Consider the following 13,532-nt stretch of genomic DNA (forward strand, 5'->3'; position numbering starts at 1 on the left):
TAGGTTGAAAACTGAAAGATTTATGAATTATTCCTTTTATTCTGCATTTTGCAAACACTTTAGAATACCACTGTATTAAAAGTATCTATCTGAAAAACAAAGACCACATTTAGGTACTTTGTCTTACCGTGACAAAGATGCTATCTAGTAGGCTTACATTTGCACAATTAAGAGTAGCATAACCACACTTAAAATCTGCTGTTAAGTATTTCTTGTGAAGTTTCATGCTTAGAAATGTCAGTTTGTATCATGTGCCGTGTACATTTTTAGTGCTGGAGAGGAATGGGCCGAGAATCCAGAGACATACGAGTCCAGCTTCTACAAAAGGACCTTGGATAATGAAATATACATATTCACAGCTCCGTCTTTCAACAGTAAGTGTGGGGATCGTCAGTAAGGGTCTGTATAGTTTGTCCTGTTCACTGCCTTTGGACATCATCCCACTCCTACTGGCAGCAATCGGACTCTTAGGCCTCTGATATCACTCCCTTTATCCTTTTCTTTTTCCTGTTGTTTTTCAGTGAAGAGCCCTGCTATCCTTACCTCCCTCCCCCTTTTCCCTTGTATACATCCTGTCATCTCCACTGATCTCTCTAACAGACATCAGGACTGGCAAATGTCAGTGTTACAGCAACAGCACACTTGACTGGATTAACACATGTTCTGGCTTCATAGACTCAACACATAAATTACAGTAGCAACAAAATGCATGGAATCCCCTGCACAAAATAATTCATATTTGATCATGTTTACATAGTGCTCAGTAAAATAATCGCTGCCATATGTGTACTTGCTTTTGGGTAAACATATATTTTGTCCTTTCTTTTGTCCCAAATAAAAATTTCAGCAGATGCCAGAGAGCCTGTGTCTGAGTCAGGTATCCTTGTAAGCAAAGCAGTCGACCTCATCGTGGATGAAGTCACACTCAAACCAGCAGGTCTGTCTAATTCATACCAGACTGATTAGTTTTTGGGGTTTTTTGTGCAAAAGAAATTTACAGACAACTGTCCTTTTTTTCCAATTTATAGTTGTAGGAGTGAAGCTTAATGTTTCGTTTTGGATGAACAGTTTCATTAATGCAACATTGAAACTAAATGTAAGTTTCTATTATACAGTTTGTATCATAACTGATAATGCTGATGACCTTTTTACTGGTGATGTAGAACAAACAAAACAAAGAAGAAAAAACATTTTTTTTACATTCTAGTGCAAGGATGAGATTTGTGGCTGTCTGAGGAATGACAAGGTAGTGTGATGTAGTAAATGCCTTCAACTGGAAAGTTAATTCATATTTGGTATACTTTGTTGGCGTTATTTTATTATGTTTCACCTGCTTTAAAAATAAGTTAGCATTTTTTGTCTATTTATAAAATGGTATTTATAGGTTCCTTAATGCTGTATTTTTATGTTTTAAAACAAATATTGAAAAAAATGTATTTATTTCAGCAAGTTGACTGCGTGATATTGGATGATGGAGGATTTCTTCTTATGTCAAATCGAGAAGAATATATTTCCCTGGTGAGTCATCGTCAGAAAATTATTCCCTTGTATCATTTCTATCTTTTGGTTTAACTTTAGTTTAGCTTAGTTCTTCACTTTAAATGCAATCATTAATGAGTTAACACACACAGTAATAATCATTCATCCTTACAAACTCAAGGATGTTGTTTTTTTGCCACTCACTAAAACAGGTCCAAACATCTTCACCTTGCGAGCTACTCTCTTGAGCAGCTTGACCGGAAGCGTCAAGGGACGGGGGGTGGGGGTGGGGGGTGTTGTTGCTGCCATAGGGTTGGATCAATCTGGGGGGGGGGGGGGGGGGGGGGGGTCCTGCGATCGACGTGGTCACCTCTGCACTTGGGTTAACATCCATACATAATGTATATAGTTCCCTTGTTTTAGAGATAGTGGTAGATTACTGGAAATTCTCCAAGAGATGCTTCTGAAAATCATCCTAATCATATGCCCGTGTCAGCTGACTTATTTTGACGCAGACTTTGAGGTATGCCCAGATGGCCTGTATTTGCTGTTGTGCCTTCTAGGGCTCTACAACTCCCCAAGGCACTTTATAACACAGTCATTCACCCATGCACACACATTCACACACAAGCAGTGATGAGCAACATTGTAGCCACAGCAGCCCTAGGGCGCAATGACAGTCGAGCACGAGTACCACCGGTCCCTCCAACAGCCACCAGCAGGCATGTGTCCTGCCCAACACAATTGTTGCTTTGGTTATGCAGAACCAGGTAACTAGGTAACACCCCATGCACAAAACTTTAGTGTGTAAAGATCACTAAATTCATGTGGATTGTATAATGACCCCTCGGCAGCTGTGCAAGGATTACCCGCCCAACTGCTCCTACTGAATAATCCCCAATTTACTCGGAGTGTACATTAGAATCTGAATCTTTACGGCTTCCACAAAGAATAAAACTTGTTCAATCCAATCAGAGCATTAATACCATCTGTGGTATGGTGCGGACCCTGATTCTACTCAACACGCAATGTCTTCATCCTCCATGTGAAATTAAAGAGATGCTTTTGCTATAGCAACACAACAATATCCCAAGCTATGAACAACCCATGACCCTAATGATTATCAAAGAAGTTAAAAATAAGATTTTGCCATTGTCATAAAATTAGACTAGTCTCTTATAGTGGTTAAATAAATGTCTTTCAATTGAGCTACATTCCAAGGGTGGCCTATTTGCTCAGAGCTGTAACTCCTACAGAACAGCATTGCAACATTGTCTTTGGTATAATAAAACTCTTGTCACTGAAGGAGGTTCAAAGGGAACTCAGGCAGTTTTCAGTCAGTTATTGAGGCTGCACTCAAGTGCATCCCCTGAGTATGTAAGAAATCTGCTCTGCTACGTTAATTCTGCCCCTTCTTGGCTTCTCTCAGCCCCTGCCTGTCGGTGGTAGACCATACAGTGCAGTGGGTTTTGGAAGCATTTCTGTCCTGTCAAGACAGGACACGGGCTGTCTTAGATCTGTTCTACAATCACAAAATCTGTCAAACAATTGTTCTTCTTCAATCATTTGATTAAGCACATTATATATATATATATATATATATATATATATATATCCATAGGGTCTTCACAGGAACATGCCGACTTAACTAAACTTAATACAATAATGTATTTTAATGACGGAAACAACACTGTAGAGTAGTAAACCTGTTTCCATCCAGTTGTAGACACATTCTAACGAATAAAGAAAGAAAAACATGCTCTTTTAGGTTAAATTGGACACAGTTGCAGCATTGTGTTTATTTTTAAGAGCAGATTTAAAGTGCTAACTGACCTCTTTGTGTCTGCATGTGTATGCGCACGTCATGTGTCCTTTTCAGATAGGTCAGTTCTTCGGTGAGGTGGATCCAGTGCTGATGATCAGCCTAGTCAACACATCTCTGTACTCCTTCAACAAGACATATGACTATCAGTCTGTCTGTGACCCAGAGAAAGACAGCAAAGCAGCAGCTGGACCTCGATCCATCTATGTGGTTAGACAACTCTTTCACAAAGCTGTTATATCTTACAAGGACCAAGTGTTACAAGGTTTTGTTCTGGTCTCTTTCCAGCCCACTATCGCAGACTTGCTGAGTATTGGTTGGTGGGCCTCCAGCGCTGCCTGGTGAGTGTTCAATTTGTGGATTGGTGATTCTCTGTTTGCTTCTTTCCTTACTTGTGTTAGCATTTGGTAGTATGAGTACACACTTACCTTAGGGGTGTAAGTTTAATAGACGTGTGTGTTTTTTAAAGATGATTCTGACTCAGTCGGTGTAGGACTTGGGCTGTTATGCAACATAGCACTGCACCTATGTCTGGTTGTTCAACTGCAAAGAAACCCACTTTTAAAATTGATTAGACAATACGTTATATTAAATGTGGATCACCAATGATGAAGATATGTTAACCTCAACATTGGACTTCCCTCTCTCTCTGCTGTTTGTGTCCTAGGTCAATGCTACAGCAGCTCTTTGTCGGTCTCTTGTTTCCCAACCTTTTTAAAGCAGGTGAGATAAATAAATGAACATTAATTTAATAAACCTAGTTTTTTTACTCTACACTTTCTGTTGTAACAAAACATTGTACCTATGAGATGATAAAATAACCAATTCTTGAATTGACTGGTTATGCCAAAAAAAAAATACAAAAAAGAAACAAAAACAGAAACAGCAGTAACTTCAATAAATAAAGTTGTAAAGGTTTACGGACACGAAATGTACCAGTGCAGTGCAACATCAGTCTGTGGCTAGATGAGGTTGTGCACTTCCAATACAAGAAGAATTGTGGTGGACCCTTTTGATGAGTTCAGTAGAAGAGGGGGAAAAAAACTGTCTGTACTTTGAGTTCAACCTCCTGCCAGAAGGAAGCAGAAACACACCATAATCTTAGCTGCCCACTTCATGGTCATGGAGGTCAAGAGGTCCTCAAGTTAGGACAAATTACATCAATCACCTTCACAAAAGGTCTTGAGGTCCCACCAACTGAGTCAGTGGAGGTTGCTGGGAAGAGGACGTTTTGGGTTTCACTGCTGTCCCCGTGGCCAAAACCAGATAAGAAGCACACGACGATAACCATGAACACACAAGTTTAACCCAAAGCAAATTACACACTTTAAATCAACAATGTGTAGTTTTTACCATTAATCTCAAAATATCCATCGAAATGTTCTTAAATGATGCCTAGTTGTTGTGCCCCCACTGGGACTGGTAGATAGGGGTTTAAATCTGAATGGGTCATACCAAAAACTTTAAAAATAGGACCAAATGCTTTCCAGCTTGACACTCAGCTTTAAGGTGTTGGGTTGGGGGGTTAAACCACCAAAATATTTCTCAAGCACAGCCACTGCTGCTGCTTACTTCTCCCCATGGGGATGGGTCAAATGCGGTGATGTAAATTCATCCGTGTGTGATGATGACTGATCGAGTCTAAAATACATAAGAGCGGGTCTAAGTATCTGGGCGATGCCATATTAGACGCAGTATTTTCTTCTACGGGAGCCCGTGAGGACAAAACGAATTTACTGATTTGTAACGAGCAGTTACAAAACCTTTGCCATTCATAAATGTTGTTTTTTTACACATTTACTTCTTCACTTGTTGCGAGTGATGAAAGGGAATCTGACGTTCTTGTCATTTTGCTGGAGCTTTAACAATCTGACAAAGTACTCGTTTGGAAATTGCACTACCAGGGATTTTTGACCCTAATGGCGATCCGTTGGTAAGGTCTTACTCTAACACAAAAATACTCCCTGCTTGCAATGATTTAGGTACGTACTGCCCCTATCGTCGGGGGAAATGCACATCGTCATTGAATTTGAGTCCTTTAATACACAATGACAAATGGGATCATTTCCAGTAAAAACAAATGCAATAAGAACTGGTTCAGGGCAGACGTTAACTGTGTTCATCTCATTAAGAATTTGAAATATAGATCAACTTTTTCTAAGAGGTATAACACCACATCCTCACTGATTCTTCTCTGTTTTTTATATCTGGATCTTTCATTTCCAGTGGAGTCAGCAGACGAAGACATACCAGACGCCATGTTTAAAGAAAGCTGTATCACCGAGCAGACACAGTACTTTTTTGACAACGATGAGAGATCGTACTCTGGTACACTGGACTGTGGAAACTGTTCCAGGTAAATCCATGTCTGTCCATATTTTAATTATGACTTATATTTATCATTTTAATAGGATGTGCCATTCAGAATGTCACACCTTTTATCTCTTAAACTCACATTCCTCAGTCTAGTGGTCCCTGAAGATTTACACAGAAAGCAGACACACATTACCTTGATCTGTCTTTGAAAAGAAACACAAGGGCAAGGGCAAAAACTTTCTAAAGCTGTTTTTTTCTTCATTCAGGCTTTGGTTTCTCTTACTAATTCTGAGAAAATCTCATCTTTTCTCTGCTCTAACCTTCTTTTGTTTCATTCCATGCTCTGTGAGAGGATTTATTACAACTTTACTAACTGTTATGAGTCTCACATGCCTGTTTACTCTCCAAAGTTAACTATAGACACAAAAATGTTAACGACTACCATAAAACACCAATCTCAAGAGTAGAGAAGTGCATGAATGTGCCCAATTTCATGTGCATCACCATTATAAACAGTAAACACAAGCATGTATTGTGAGGGATTTAAATGCACAGTTTTATATGCATATTTGCATGCCTCTGTGTTTATGTGGTTCCATGTTTTGCTTTATTTTTCTAGGTTGTACCGTGCAGAAAAGATTCCTAACACTAACCTGGTGTTTCTAATAACTGATGCAAAGGCAACGTGTTTATCATGTGACCCAAAGCCCCTTCGGCAGGCCGAGCAACCCTGTATCCTTGCACTAAGACTGTAAAATCTAACAATAACCTTTCTTATGTGATTTTTTTTTATCCTACATCGTATCACTTGCTGGACATTTGGGCTTCACACTGTCTATACAAGGACACACACCTGAAGAGTTTTAGTTGATCCTCTGTGGCTGTTCAACAGTAAACCAGATGCTCTGCATATGAAAAGTGATCTATTACTCTTGAATTAGAGTTTTGTGTTTGAGTTCATTTGGGCTACAGGCTCCCATCAGATTAAATTATATAATTTGGGTGTGCTTTAATAGCATCAGCACATGTGTTCAAAACAGTATCTGTAGCCTTTCACAGGTGTAGATGAAGTTACAAACCACAGTGATGATGTGTCTGCCATGTGATGACAATGATGATACCAGTCTACATACACAATTACAGACAATTACAGTATTTACTCATATTTTTAATAAATGTGCAGTGGTCTGTAGTAGGAATGAATGCCTTGTATATTCTGAGGACAAAAAGCTGCAGAGAGCCTCAGATAACAGAGTTTGGAGTCTTATGTCTTAATATTTGGATATCTCGCCTTGAATTGGATAACAACGTGACCCTACCACTGACTCTGTTTGCTCTGAAACATGGATGTTTTATCTCTATAAATACCACAAGCCTGGAGGATTTGGTCTTGTTGTGGCACTGCTAATGCTAACAGTTAGCTTCTACTAGTCGAGTCGTTCTCTGGTGTTTCCAGGACGCTGAACCAACAGCATCTTGTGAGTCAAAATGGGTGTATCCATGAACATTTATTGACAGTGTGATGTAATCTGGCAGGATTTTTTAATCCAAGCATTTCACCATCTATTTTCTATCAAAATCTAAAGCAGGAGATAGATGTACCACACCATTTTCAAGTTGCATCGTAAACATGGCGTCATCGATCATTTTCAAAAATAATAAGTAAAAATTGGTTTCTCAGTGAAGGATCATTTAAAATGATATTTAAAGTGCTTGTTTAACTAGCAGCAAAGTGTCATAATGAAACACGATCACTCATCCTCTCAGCATTAGTACACAATCTCTTAATTGTGCAAAACAAGAAGAAGATTGAACAAACACTGATGAGATGAAACGATATATGGAGATATTTATTTCTTGTTAAAATTGGTCAAATGTACACCTTTAATAGCAGATGGTACTGTCCTGAGTGTGTGTTCAGCTGAAGGTCCGAATCCATGTGAGCTGGCTCAGAACCCCAGATATCGCAAAGGACCAGATGTGTGTTTTGACAACAATGAAAATGTAAGTCAAAAACATTCATATGTCTTTATTCAAAGAATATTGATATTGAACAGCTATCTGTTTTTTTTTCATCTTTGTTTTCTACAGTTTTGAAACATGTTTTAAATTGGTAGCTGTTTGTTTTAGTCTTGTTTGCATATTTTTGGTTTATTTGATATTTGCACTTTTGTTAATTTCTCATAATTCAAATGTGACCCATCTGTTTCTTTCTGTTTAGTTTGCATCATCACACCTCTCATCAACCTTCATTTTTCTTTTGTTTCTGCATTCCAAGGATGAGCCACTGTGTCCAATCAGCAGAGGTTTTACGTTCAGCTTCTCGCCCTTTCAGTTGTTTCTGATTCTGACTTCAGGGTCAGTGTCTCTATGCAGCTCACAACCCTTCAGCACTGATATTTTCATATCAAACTTTACTCAAAGACACTCCTGAACTTTGCGGGATAAATGCTCTCTGTCGCCATCTCAAGGCTTGCTGTGTAATGTCACTGTTGAAAAATCAAATCTCTGTCGCACATAAGAGGCATGTTTACTGCTTGTTTTCCAGCTCGCATGCCCAAACAAACACATTAAACGGCATTTCAGCAATGACTAAAGTTTGATCAGGACTGTATAACAACAAAGCTTTTTTTCCACAAAATCAGACACATGGTATGGTGTGGTAAATAAAATCTGAATAAAAATACATTTGAATAGAAAATCCTATCAGGTAAGCCAGAAAATTCAATAGTAATCTTACATGATCTGTTTTCAATTGAACGCTGGTTGTTGTATCCGTAGACTGCACAATATAGTTTCTCACACTGCTTTGACTTTGGAGAGTGAAGAGACCCATCCAATATGGCACTCTCCAGCGCCCAATGGGGCATTTACGTATTCGTGTCTATGGGGTCTACATGATACTGCTTAAAACTATTTAATGTGAAATTTGAAACTTGATGTGTCCGTACACAACTTATGTATCAAAGTAATGGCTGGCAAATAAATCGAAAATGTATCATTATCGACATTTCTGACTCTTATCGAGATAATTTTTCACATGTCAATAAATTTGATGATTAAAAAAATGAAAAAAATGTGTGCAGGTTGGCAGCGTTCATGTCGCTTTAAGAAGCTGTACCACCTTGAGTCACATAAACTTGGGACTCAACCTAATTTATGTGACAGCCCCATCTAGTGGACCACTTTTGTTTCTTTGCATACCTGTAGCTATTGTCCATTTATTGTTATCGAGTTGAAATCCTTAATATACCATGATATTGAGTTTAGACCATATCGCCCAGTCCTAATCTAAAGCCTGGAGCACACCAGAGGCGGACGCACTGTGCCATTTCGGCGCCGCGCCGCACCTGCGCCGTCATTTAAAATAGAAGCTTTTATAGTTAATGGGAGTGGACACACAGTGAGCACCGCTTCTCTTCGCAGAGATGCCACGCCGAGTCGCTGAAAATAGGCACCAGTTCTATCTCAAGCGCCGCGACGCCGCTTCATAAACTTTGCTGCGAGGTGTGTCCGTCTCCGGTGTGCTCCAGGCTTAAGTCACCCTTAACTTCCTCTGAGATGCCTTTTTAATTATGCTGCCTGCTTTTTGTTGATTACCTAAAAACTTAAATGAAAACAGACGATTTAGTAACACTTTTACCTTCAACCGGCTGCTTCTTTTCCTTCGACATTTCTGAAATTAATATGTGCAGATCACTTTACAGTTCAAATGACATTTATGTGATTGATCTTGTTTAACTAAGAACATACATGCCTTTAATTATGTCTGTTCATATTATTATCTTAAGAGTATAAATAGCTGCTTCATTCTCAAAACCGGTAAACACACCCTCATGTATTTTTTTTTCTTTTAGATCTCTAGTTTGTTATCTTGGATCAAATAAATTAGCTCATTATTCGTAGCTAAATTTATTTCATTTTATCAAGTGATCTTTTTCTTGTGATCACACCCAATAAATGTCGTTTCTGACTCCTGGGAAGGATCTCTGAACACTTTCCTTTTTCTTGGAAAAACAATGAGGAAACCTACCTTTGCTTTAGACAGCTGGGAGATAATAACATAAATTAAGGTGTTATCACAACAAAAAAAGCTTTGTTAGTCCAGGACATCAAAATATAGAATTTATTATCATGAGATTACAGCTTTATTTCAAACAAGGTTATGATTTAGCAATGAAGTGTAATTTGGCAATTGGTAATATTTTGACAATTCTTTCAGACAAAGAAGCAGATTATGTTGTTTTATTCTGATTCACGTGGGTCACAAGTCACTTAGTTGACAATTCACATAAAAATATCTTGTGCCAGATTTAGGGTTTGACTGCCTTTGGATTTCTAGAAAAGAGCAAATTAAGATCAGTAAAAGATCAATGGGATGCTTGTGCACTGTGTCAGTTCACTGGATTCACTAAAACAAAAGAGCAAGGCGTATAAATCATGTGTGAGAATTAGATCACCACCCAAATTTCCACAATTCATGAGGCGACTAAATATTTAGTATACACCGTTTCCCATATCTGGATGATTCCCGTCTTTCATTGTGTTCTAAATGCATAAATCCTACTCAAAACTAGCTAGCAATTCATGTTAGCATGTGTTTAGATTACAGAGAGGCCCTGCAGGGAAGCAAATGGGAGGAGGTACTGGCTGAGGAAGTGGTTGAACAGAGTAAAAGAAGGTGGTGCCCCTTTTCCCTTTATCCAGCTGTCCTTTTACTTTTGGCTACGGTCCTCACAGGAAGACCGTTTGTGTCCAGGCCAGTTCATTTTGTCACTGGAGTAAACAGAGGAAGCTTCACATGGCTTTCCTGCCCTTTGAATAAAGACGCGTCTCATCTCGTACCCTGAGACTTTAGTCATGCAGGGACATCCTGAAAACACCCTTCAAAAAAAATATCTAAATAAATCAAACAGGTGCATGCACACACAAGCACAAAAGAGAAATCAGGCAGGAAACATGTTTAAAATTACACTGGAGCTATGGACAACTTTCCATTTACAGGGAGAGGTGGGTTCTTATTTACTGACAATTTATGTTTTCAACAGGAAGATGATTCTGACTGTGGAGGAGGGAACTGCTTAATACCAAGTCTCTGGCCAGCGATCGGCATCCATCTGCTGCTGTGGTTCACCAAATCGTTACAAGATTCATGACCCCTGCTCACACTCCGACGCTCCGTTACACACCCATCATCCTCGCATTTCATAGCAGGCCAGACGGCATGTCACTTGCGCCGCACAGGATGTATGCAGAACCTTTCGCAACACCAACGACCAGTATCAGCATTTTCATTCTCCAATGCCAAAGGGTGTTTGTTCATTTCGTCGCCCTGATTTTTAACATTAGAGACACATTTAATGTGCTCAGCTGCACTCATTTACATGATCCTCTGGTGCAAGAGTAAGAGCTAACCAAACCCTTTAATTCTGCCTCATTTGTTTCTTTGATTTTATTTCTTGAGGAATAACCCCACTATGCCAACTGAAGATCATTCAAAGACTATGTTCACTGACAGCATCGATTTGTGAAGTTGTCAGTATTGTTTGTCGCTTATTATATTTGTTCCATATGGATCATTATGCTGAAATGTCTGTTTTATGTTTCTTTCATTTAGTGCATATATATATATATATATATATATATATATATATATATATATATACATACATACATACATACATACATACATATGAATTATGTTCTCCTTTGCAAAATCAACAAGCGTTTTGTGACTAGCTAGGCATTTTGTGGTAACAGCATGTGCACATCGGTACAGAACTTCGAATGACACCAAAGCTCCCAACAGTACCATGGACCTCAACAACTTCTACAAAGAATGTGCACGAGGTGTTTATTTCAACAGGTTCCTTTAATGTGGCTGTAAGTTAGTACACAAGCTAACCCCGGTTTCACACTGAAAGCATCAGCTGCACAGAACGGCAGCGGAACGTCACAGCAAGTAGAATCCATTATAGTCTATGGACTGATTCAAACCAGCTGCAACGAGACAATTTACCCAGAAGAGGCATGCCGCACCACTAAAGATAGGATCGGGTTCTATTTTTGCCTTGAGCCAGTTCTGGGACACGTCAATTCCCGCAGATAACATAGGGCTAGACAGGAAATCACACACAGTTTCAGTGTAAAAATCTCTGGTAATTTTCAAAATAAAAGTACTGCAGTGATGCGATTTCATATATATATATATATATATATATATATATATATATATATATATATATATATATATATATATATATATATATATATATATATATATATATATAATATTAGTGTACATGTGACCAACAGCTTATTTCTTAGTATCCAGAAGTGCAGTGGTGTGTTTTCATGGCTTTAATCCTGGCAGTGCAGAGGAACTACATCATATATGACATCAAACAGTGATATCAAAGGTGATTTCCTTCATTTTGGTTTAATGGCAGGTTGCATAAACAAACTGTGACCTTTGAAGTCACAAGGGATCTTGTGATCTTGCAAGAGCACAGCAAGGAAGGCCATACCGTGGCCAAGACTCTCCTGGTGTGTAATGGATTGCTTTGAAGATCGCGAGTAAACCATCCCACAGCCCTTTCGCACTGCTTGAGACTTCCCGTGTGAAACCAGGATTAGACATTAGATTCATATCGTCTTTGAAAAATAAAGGAAATTATGTTGCACACACTGTAAGATCTGATGGGATTTTTTTTTTTTGGAAATGTTTGTGGTTGTACCGACAACTTTGGCTCGTCTTCAGCTAGATGCTTCAAATTCCCAGTGCCTACATAGTAGCTTGAACATTCTGGTACAAGAATAAAAGCAGTGCATCGGAGTTGTATTCTCACCGTGTATGCCTCTATGTTAATGCCTGTTGCGGTAGAAGCGGCGAGGTCAAACCCTTGCACTAATCTTTCATGAATGGAGCCAGATCTGCTGCTGGTATTCTGATTCCTCACACCCACCCAAAAATAGAATAAACCAGTGGCTTTGATTCTTAGAGAGGAACACTACTGTGCTCCCTGGAGAAAACAAACCAGAGTCAAGCTTGTGTTCCAGCATCTCTCTTTATTATTAATCCTGTTTCTGTTCCTTTTCTGGATCACCAGACTCAGGAGCCAAGATGACTTGTGAATGAGATCAGCATATCAAAGACTGTTTGCTTGTTTTTCTCTTCCGTGCTGTGTCCTCCCTTTGCTTGTTTCCCCCCCCTTTTTTTTATTTGTGTTGCTCTAAAAGTGCTGTGAAGTTGACGCTGAAGGCTCAGCGTTGAAATGCTGCAATGTCATGGAATGAGCTTGTTCTGTGTTTGAACACGGTCTACGGTCAGCATCAGGGCCTGCTGGAGAGAAACGTTCAGGACGCTCTACCACCAGTTGTAATTTTGCATTGCCTTACTTCATCGTGGGACACAGAAATCACATCAGAGTTAAATTTCTCTTCATGATTTTTTGTAGTTTGAATGATTTCTCTCTATCTCGCCCTTTTGGGGACATGCCGGTGTTGAGTGATCAGGTTATGCTTGTCCATCGAAGTCGCGTGTTGACTTGTGTTTTACCCCAGGGGGTCTTGTGTCAATGTGCAGGCATGTGTGTGTCCCTCTGATCTCTGATTGTGCTTTAATACCGTACACGAAATACTCTTTTGTGGATCTTCACTAGCCTGAATACGTTTTGTATACATTTGTACACTAATACTATTTAATGTATAAAAGAAAAAATAAACGAGAGAAAAATGTTTATAATATTGTGATGATTATTGTGCAAATATTTATTCACAATAAAAGTGTTGTTATGGCTGGAGATTCTCTTGTTTGCTCATATGTGTTTTTATTTTTATTTTTTACCTCGCTGAAGGACATGAAATAATCATCTTGCAGAAAATGGAAAGAGCATAATCAAAACATGTGCTTCAC

The 13,532-nt window shown here is 38.9% G+C and overlaps 1 protein-coding gene across 1 annotated transcript in view; it reads left to right on the forward strand.

Annotated features, from left to right (window-relative positions):
* The window catches only part of LOC107388870 (voltage-dependent calcium channel subunit alpha-2/delta-1), a 114,904-nt gene extending 104,062 nt beyond the window's left edge, over nt 1-10,842 (forward strand). The window contains exons 29-41 of the mRNA XM_070550392.1: nt 271-374; nt 848-937; nt 1,029-1,096; nt 1,208-1,246; nt 1,447-1,518; nt 3,359-3,511; nt 3,590-3,642; nt 3,969-4,024; nt 5,528-5,657; nt 6,237-6,349; nt 7,539-7,621; nt 7,896-7,975; nt 10,666-10,842. Coding sequence (XP_070406493.1) covers nt 271-374; nt 848-937; nt 1,029-1,096; nt 1,208-1,246; nt 1,447-1,518; nt 3,359-3,511; nt 3,590-3,642; nt 3,969-4,024; nt 5,528-5,657; nt 6,237-6,349; nt 7,539-7,621; nt 7,896-7,975; nt 10,666-10,702 — 1,078 coding nt within the window. The 3' untranslated portion in view covers nt 10,703-10,842. The remainder of the gene's footprint in view (nt 1-270; nt 375-847; nt 938-1,028; nt 1,097-1,207; nt 1,247-1,446; nt 1,519-3,358; nt 3,512-3,589; nt 3,643-3,968; nt 4,025-5,527; nt 5,658-6,236; nt 6,350-7,538; nt 7,622-7,895; nt 7,976-10,665) is intronic.
* Nucleotides 10,843-13,532: the final 2,690 nt, after the last annotated feature.

The sequence above is a fragment of the Nothobranchius furzeri genome, chromosome 4 (genome assembly GCF_043380555.1).
Source record: "Nothobranchius furzeri strain GRZ-AD chromosome 4, NfurGRZ-RIMD1, whole genome shotgun sequence".
Taxonomy (NCBI): domain Eukaryota; kingdom Metazoa; phylum Chordata; class Actinopteri; order Cyprinodontiformes; family Nothobranchiidae; genus Nothobranchius; species Nothobranchius furzeri.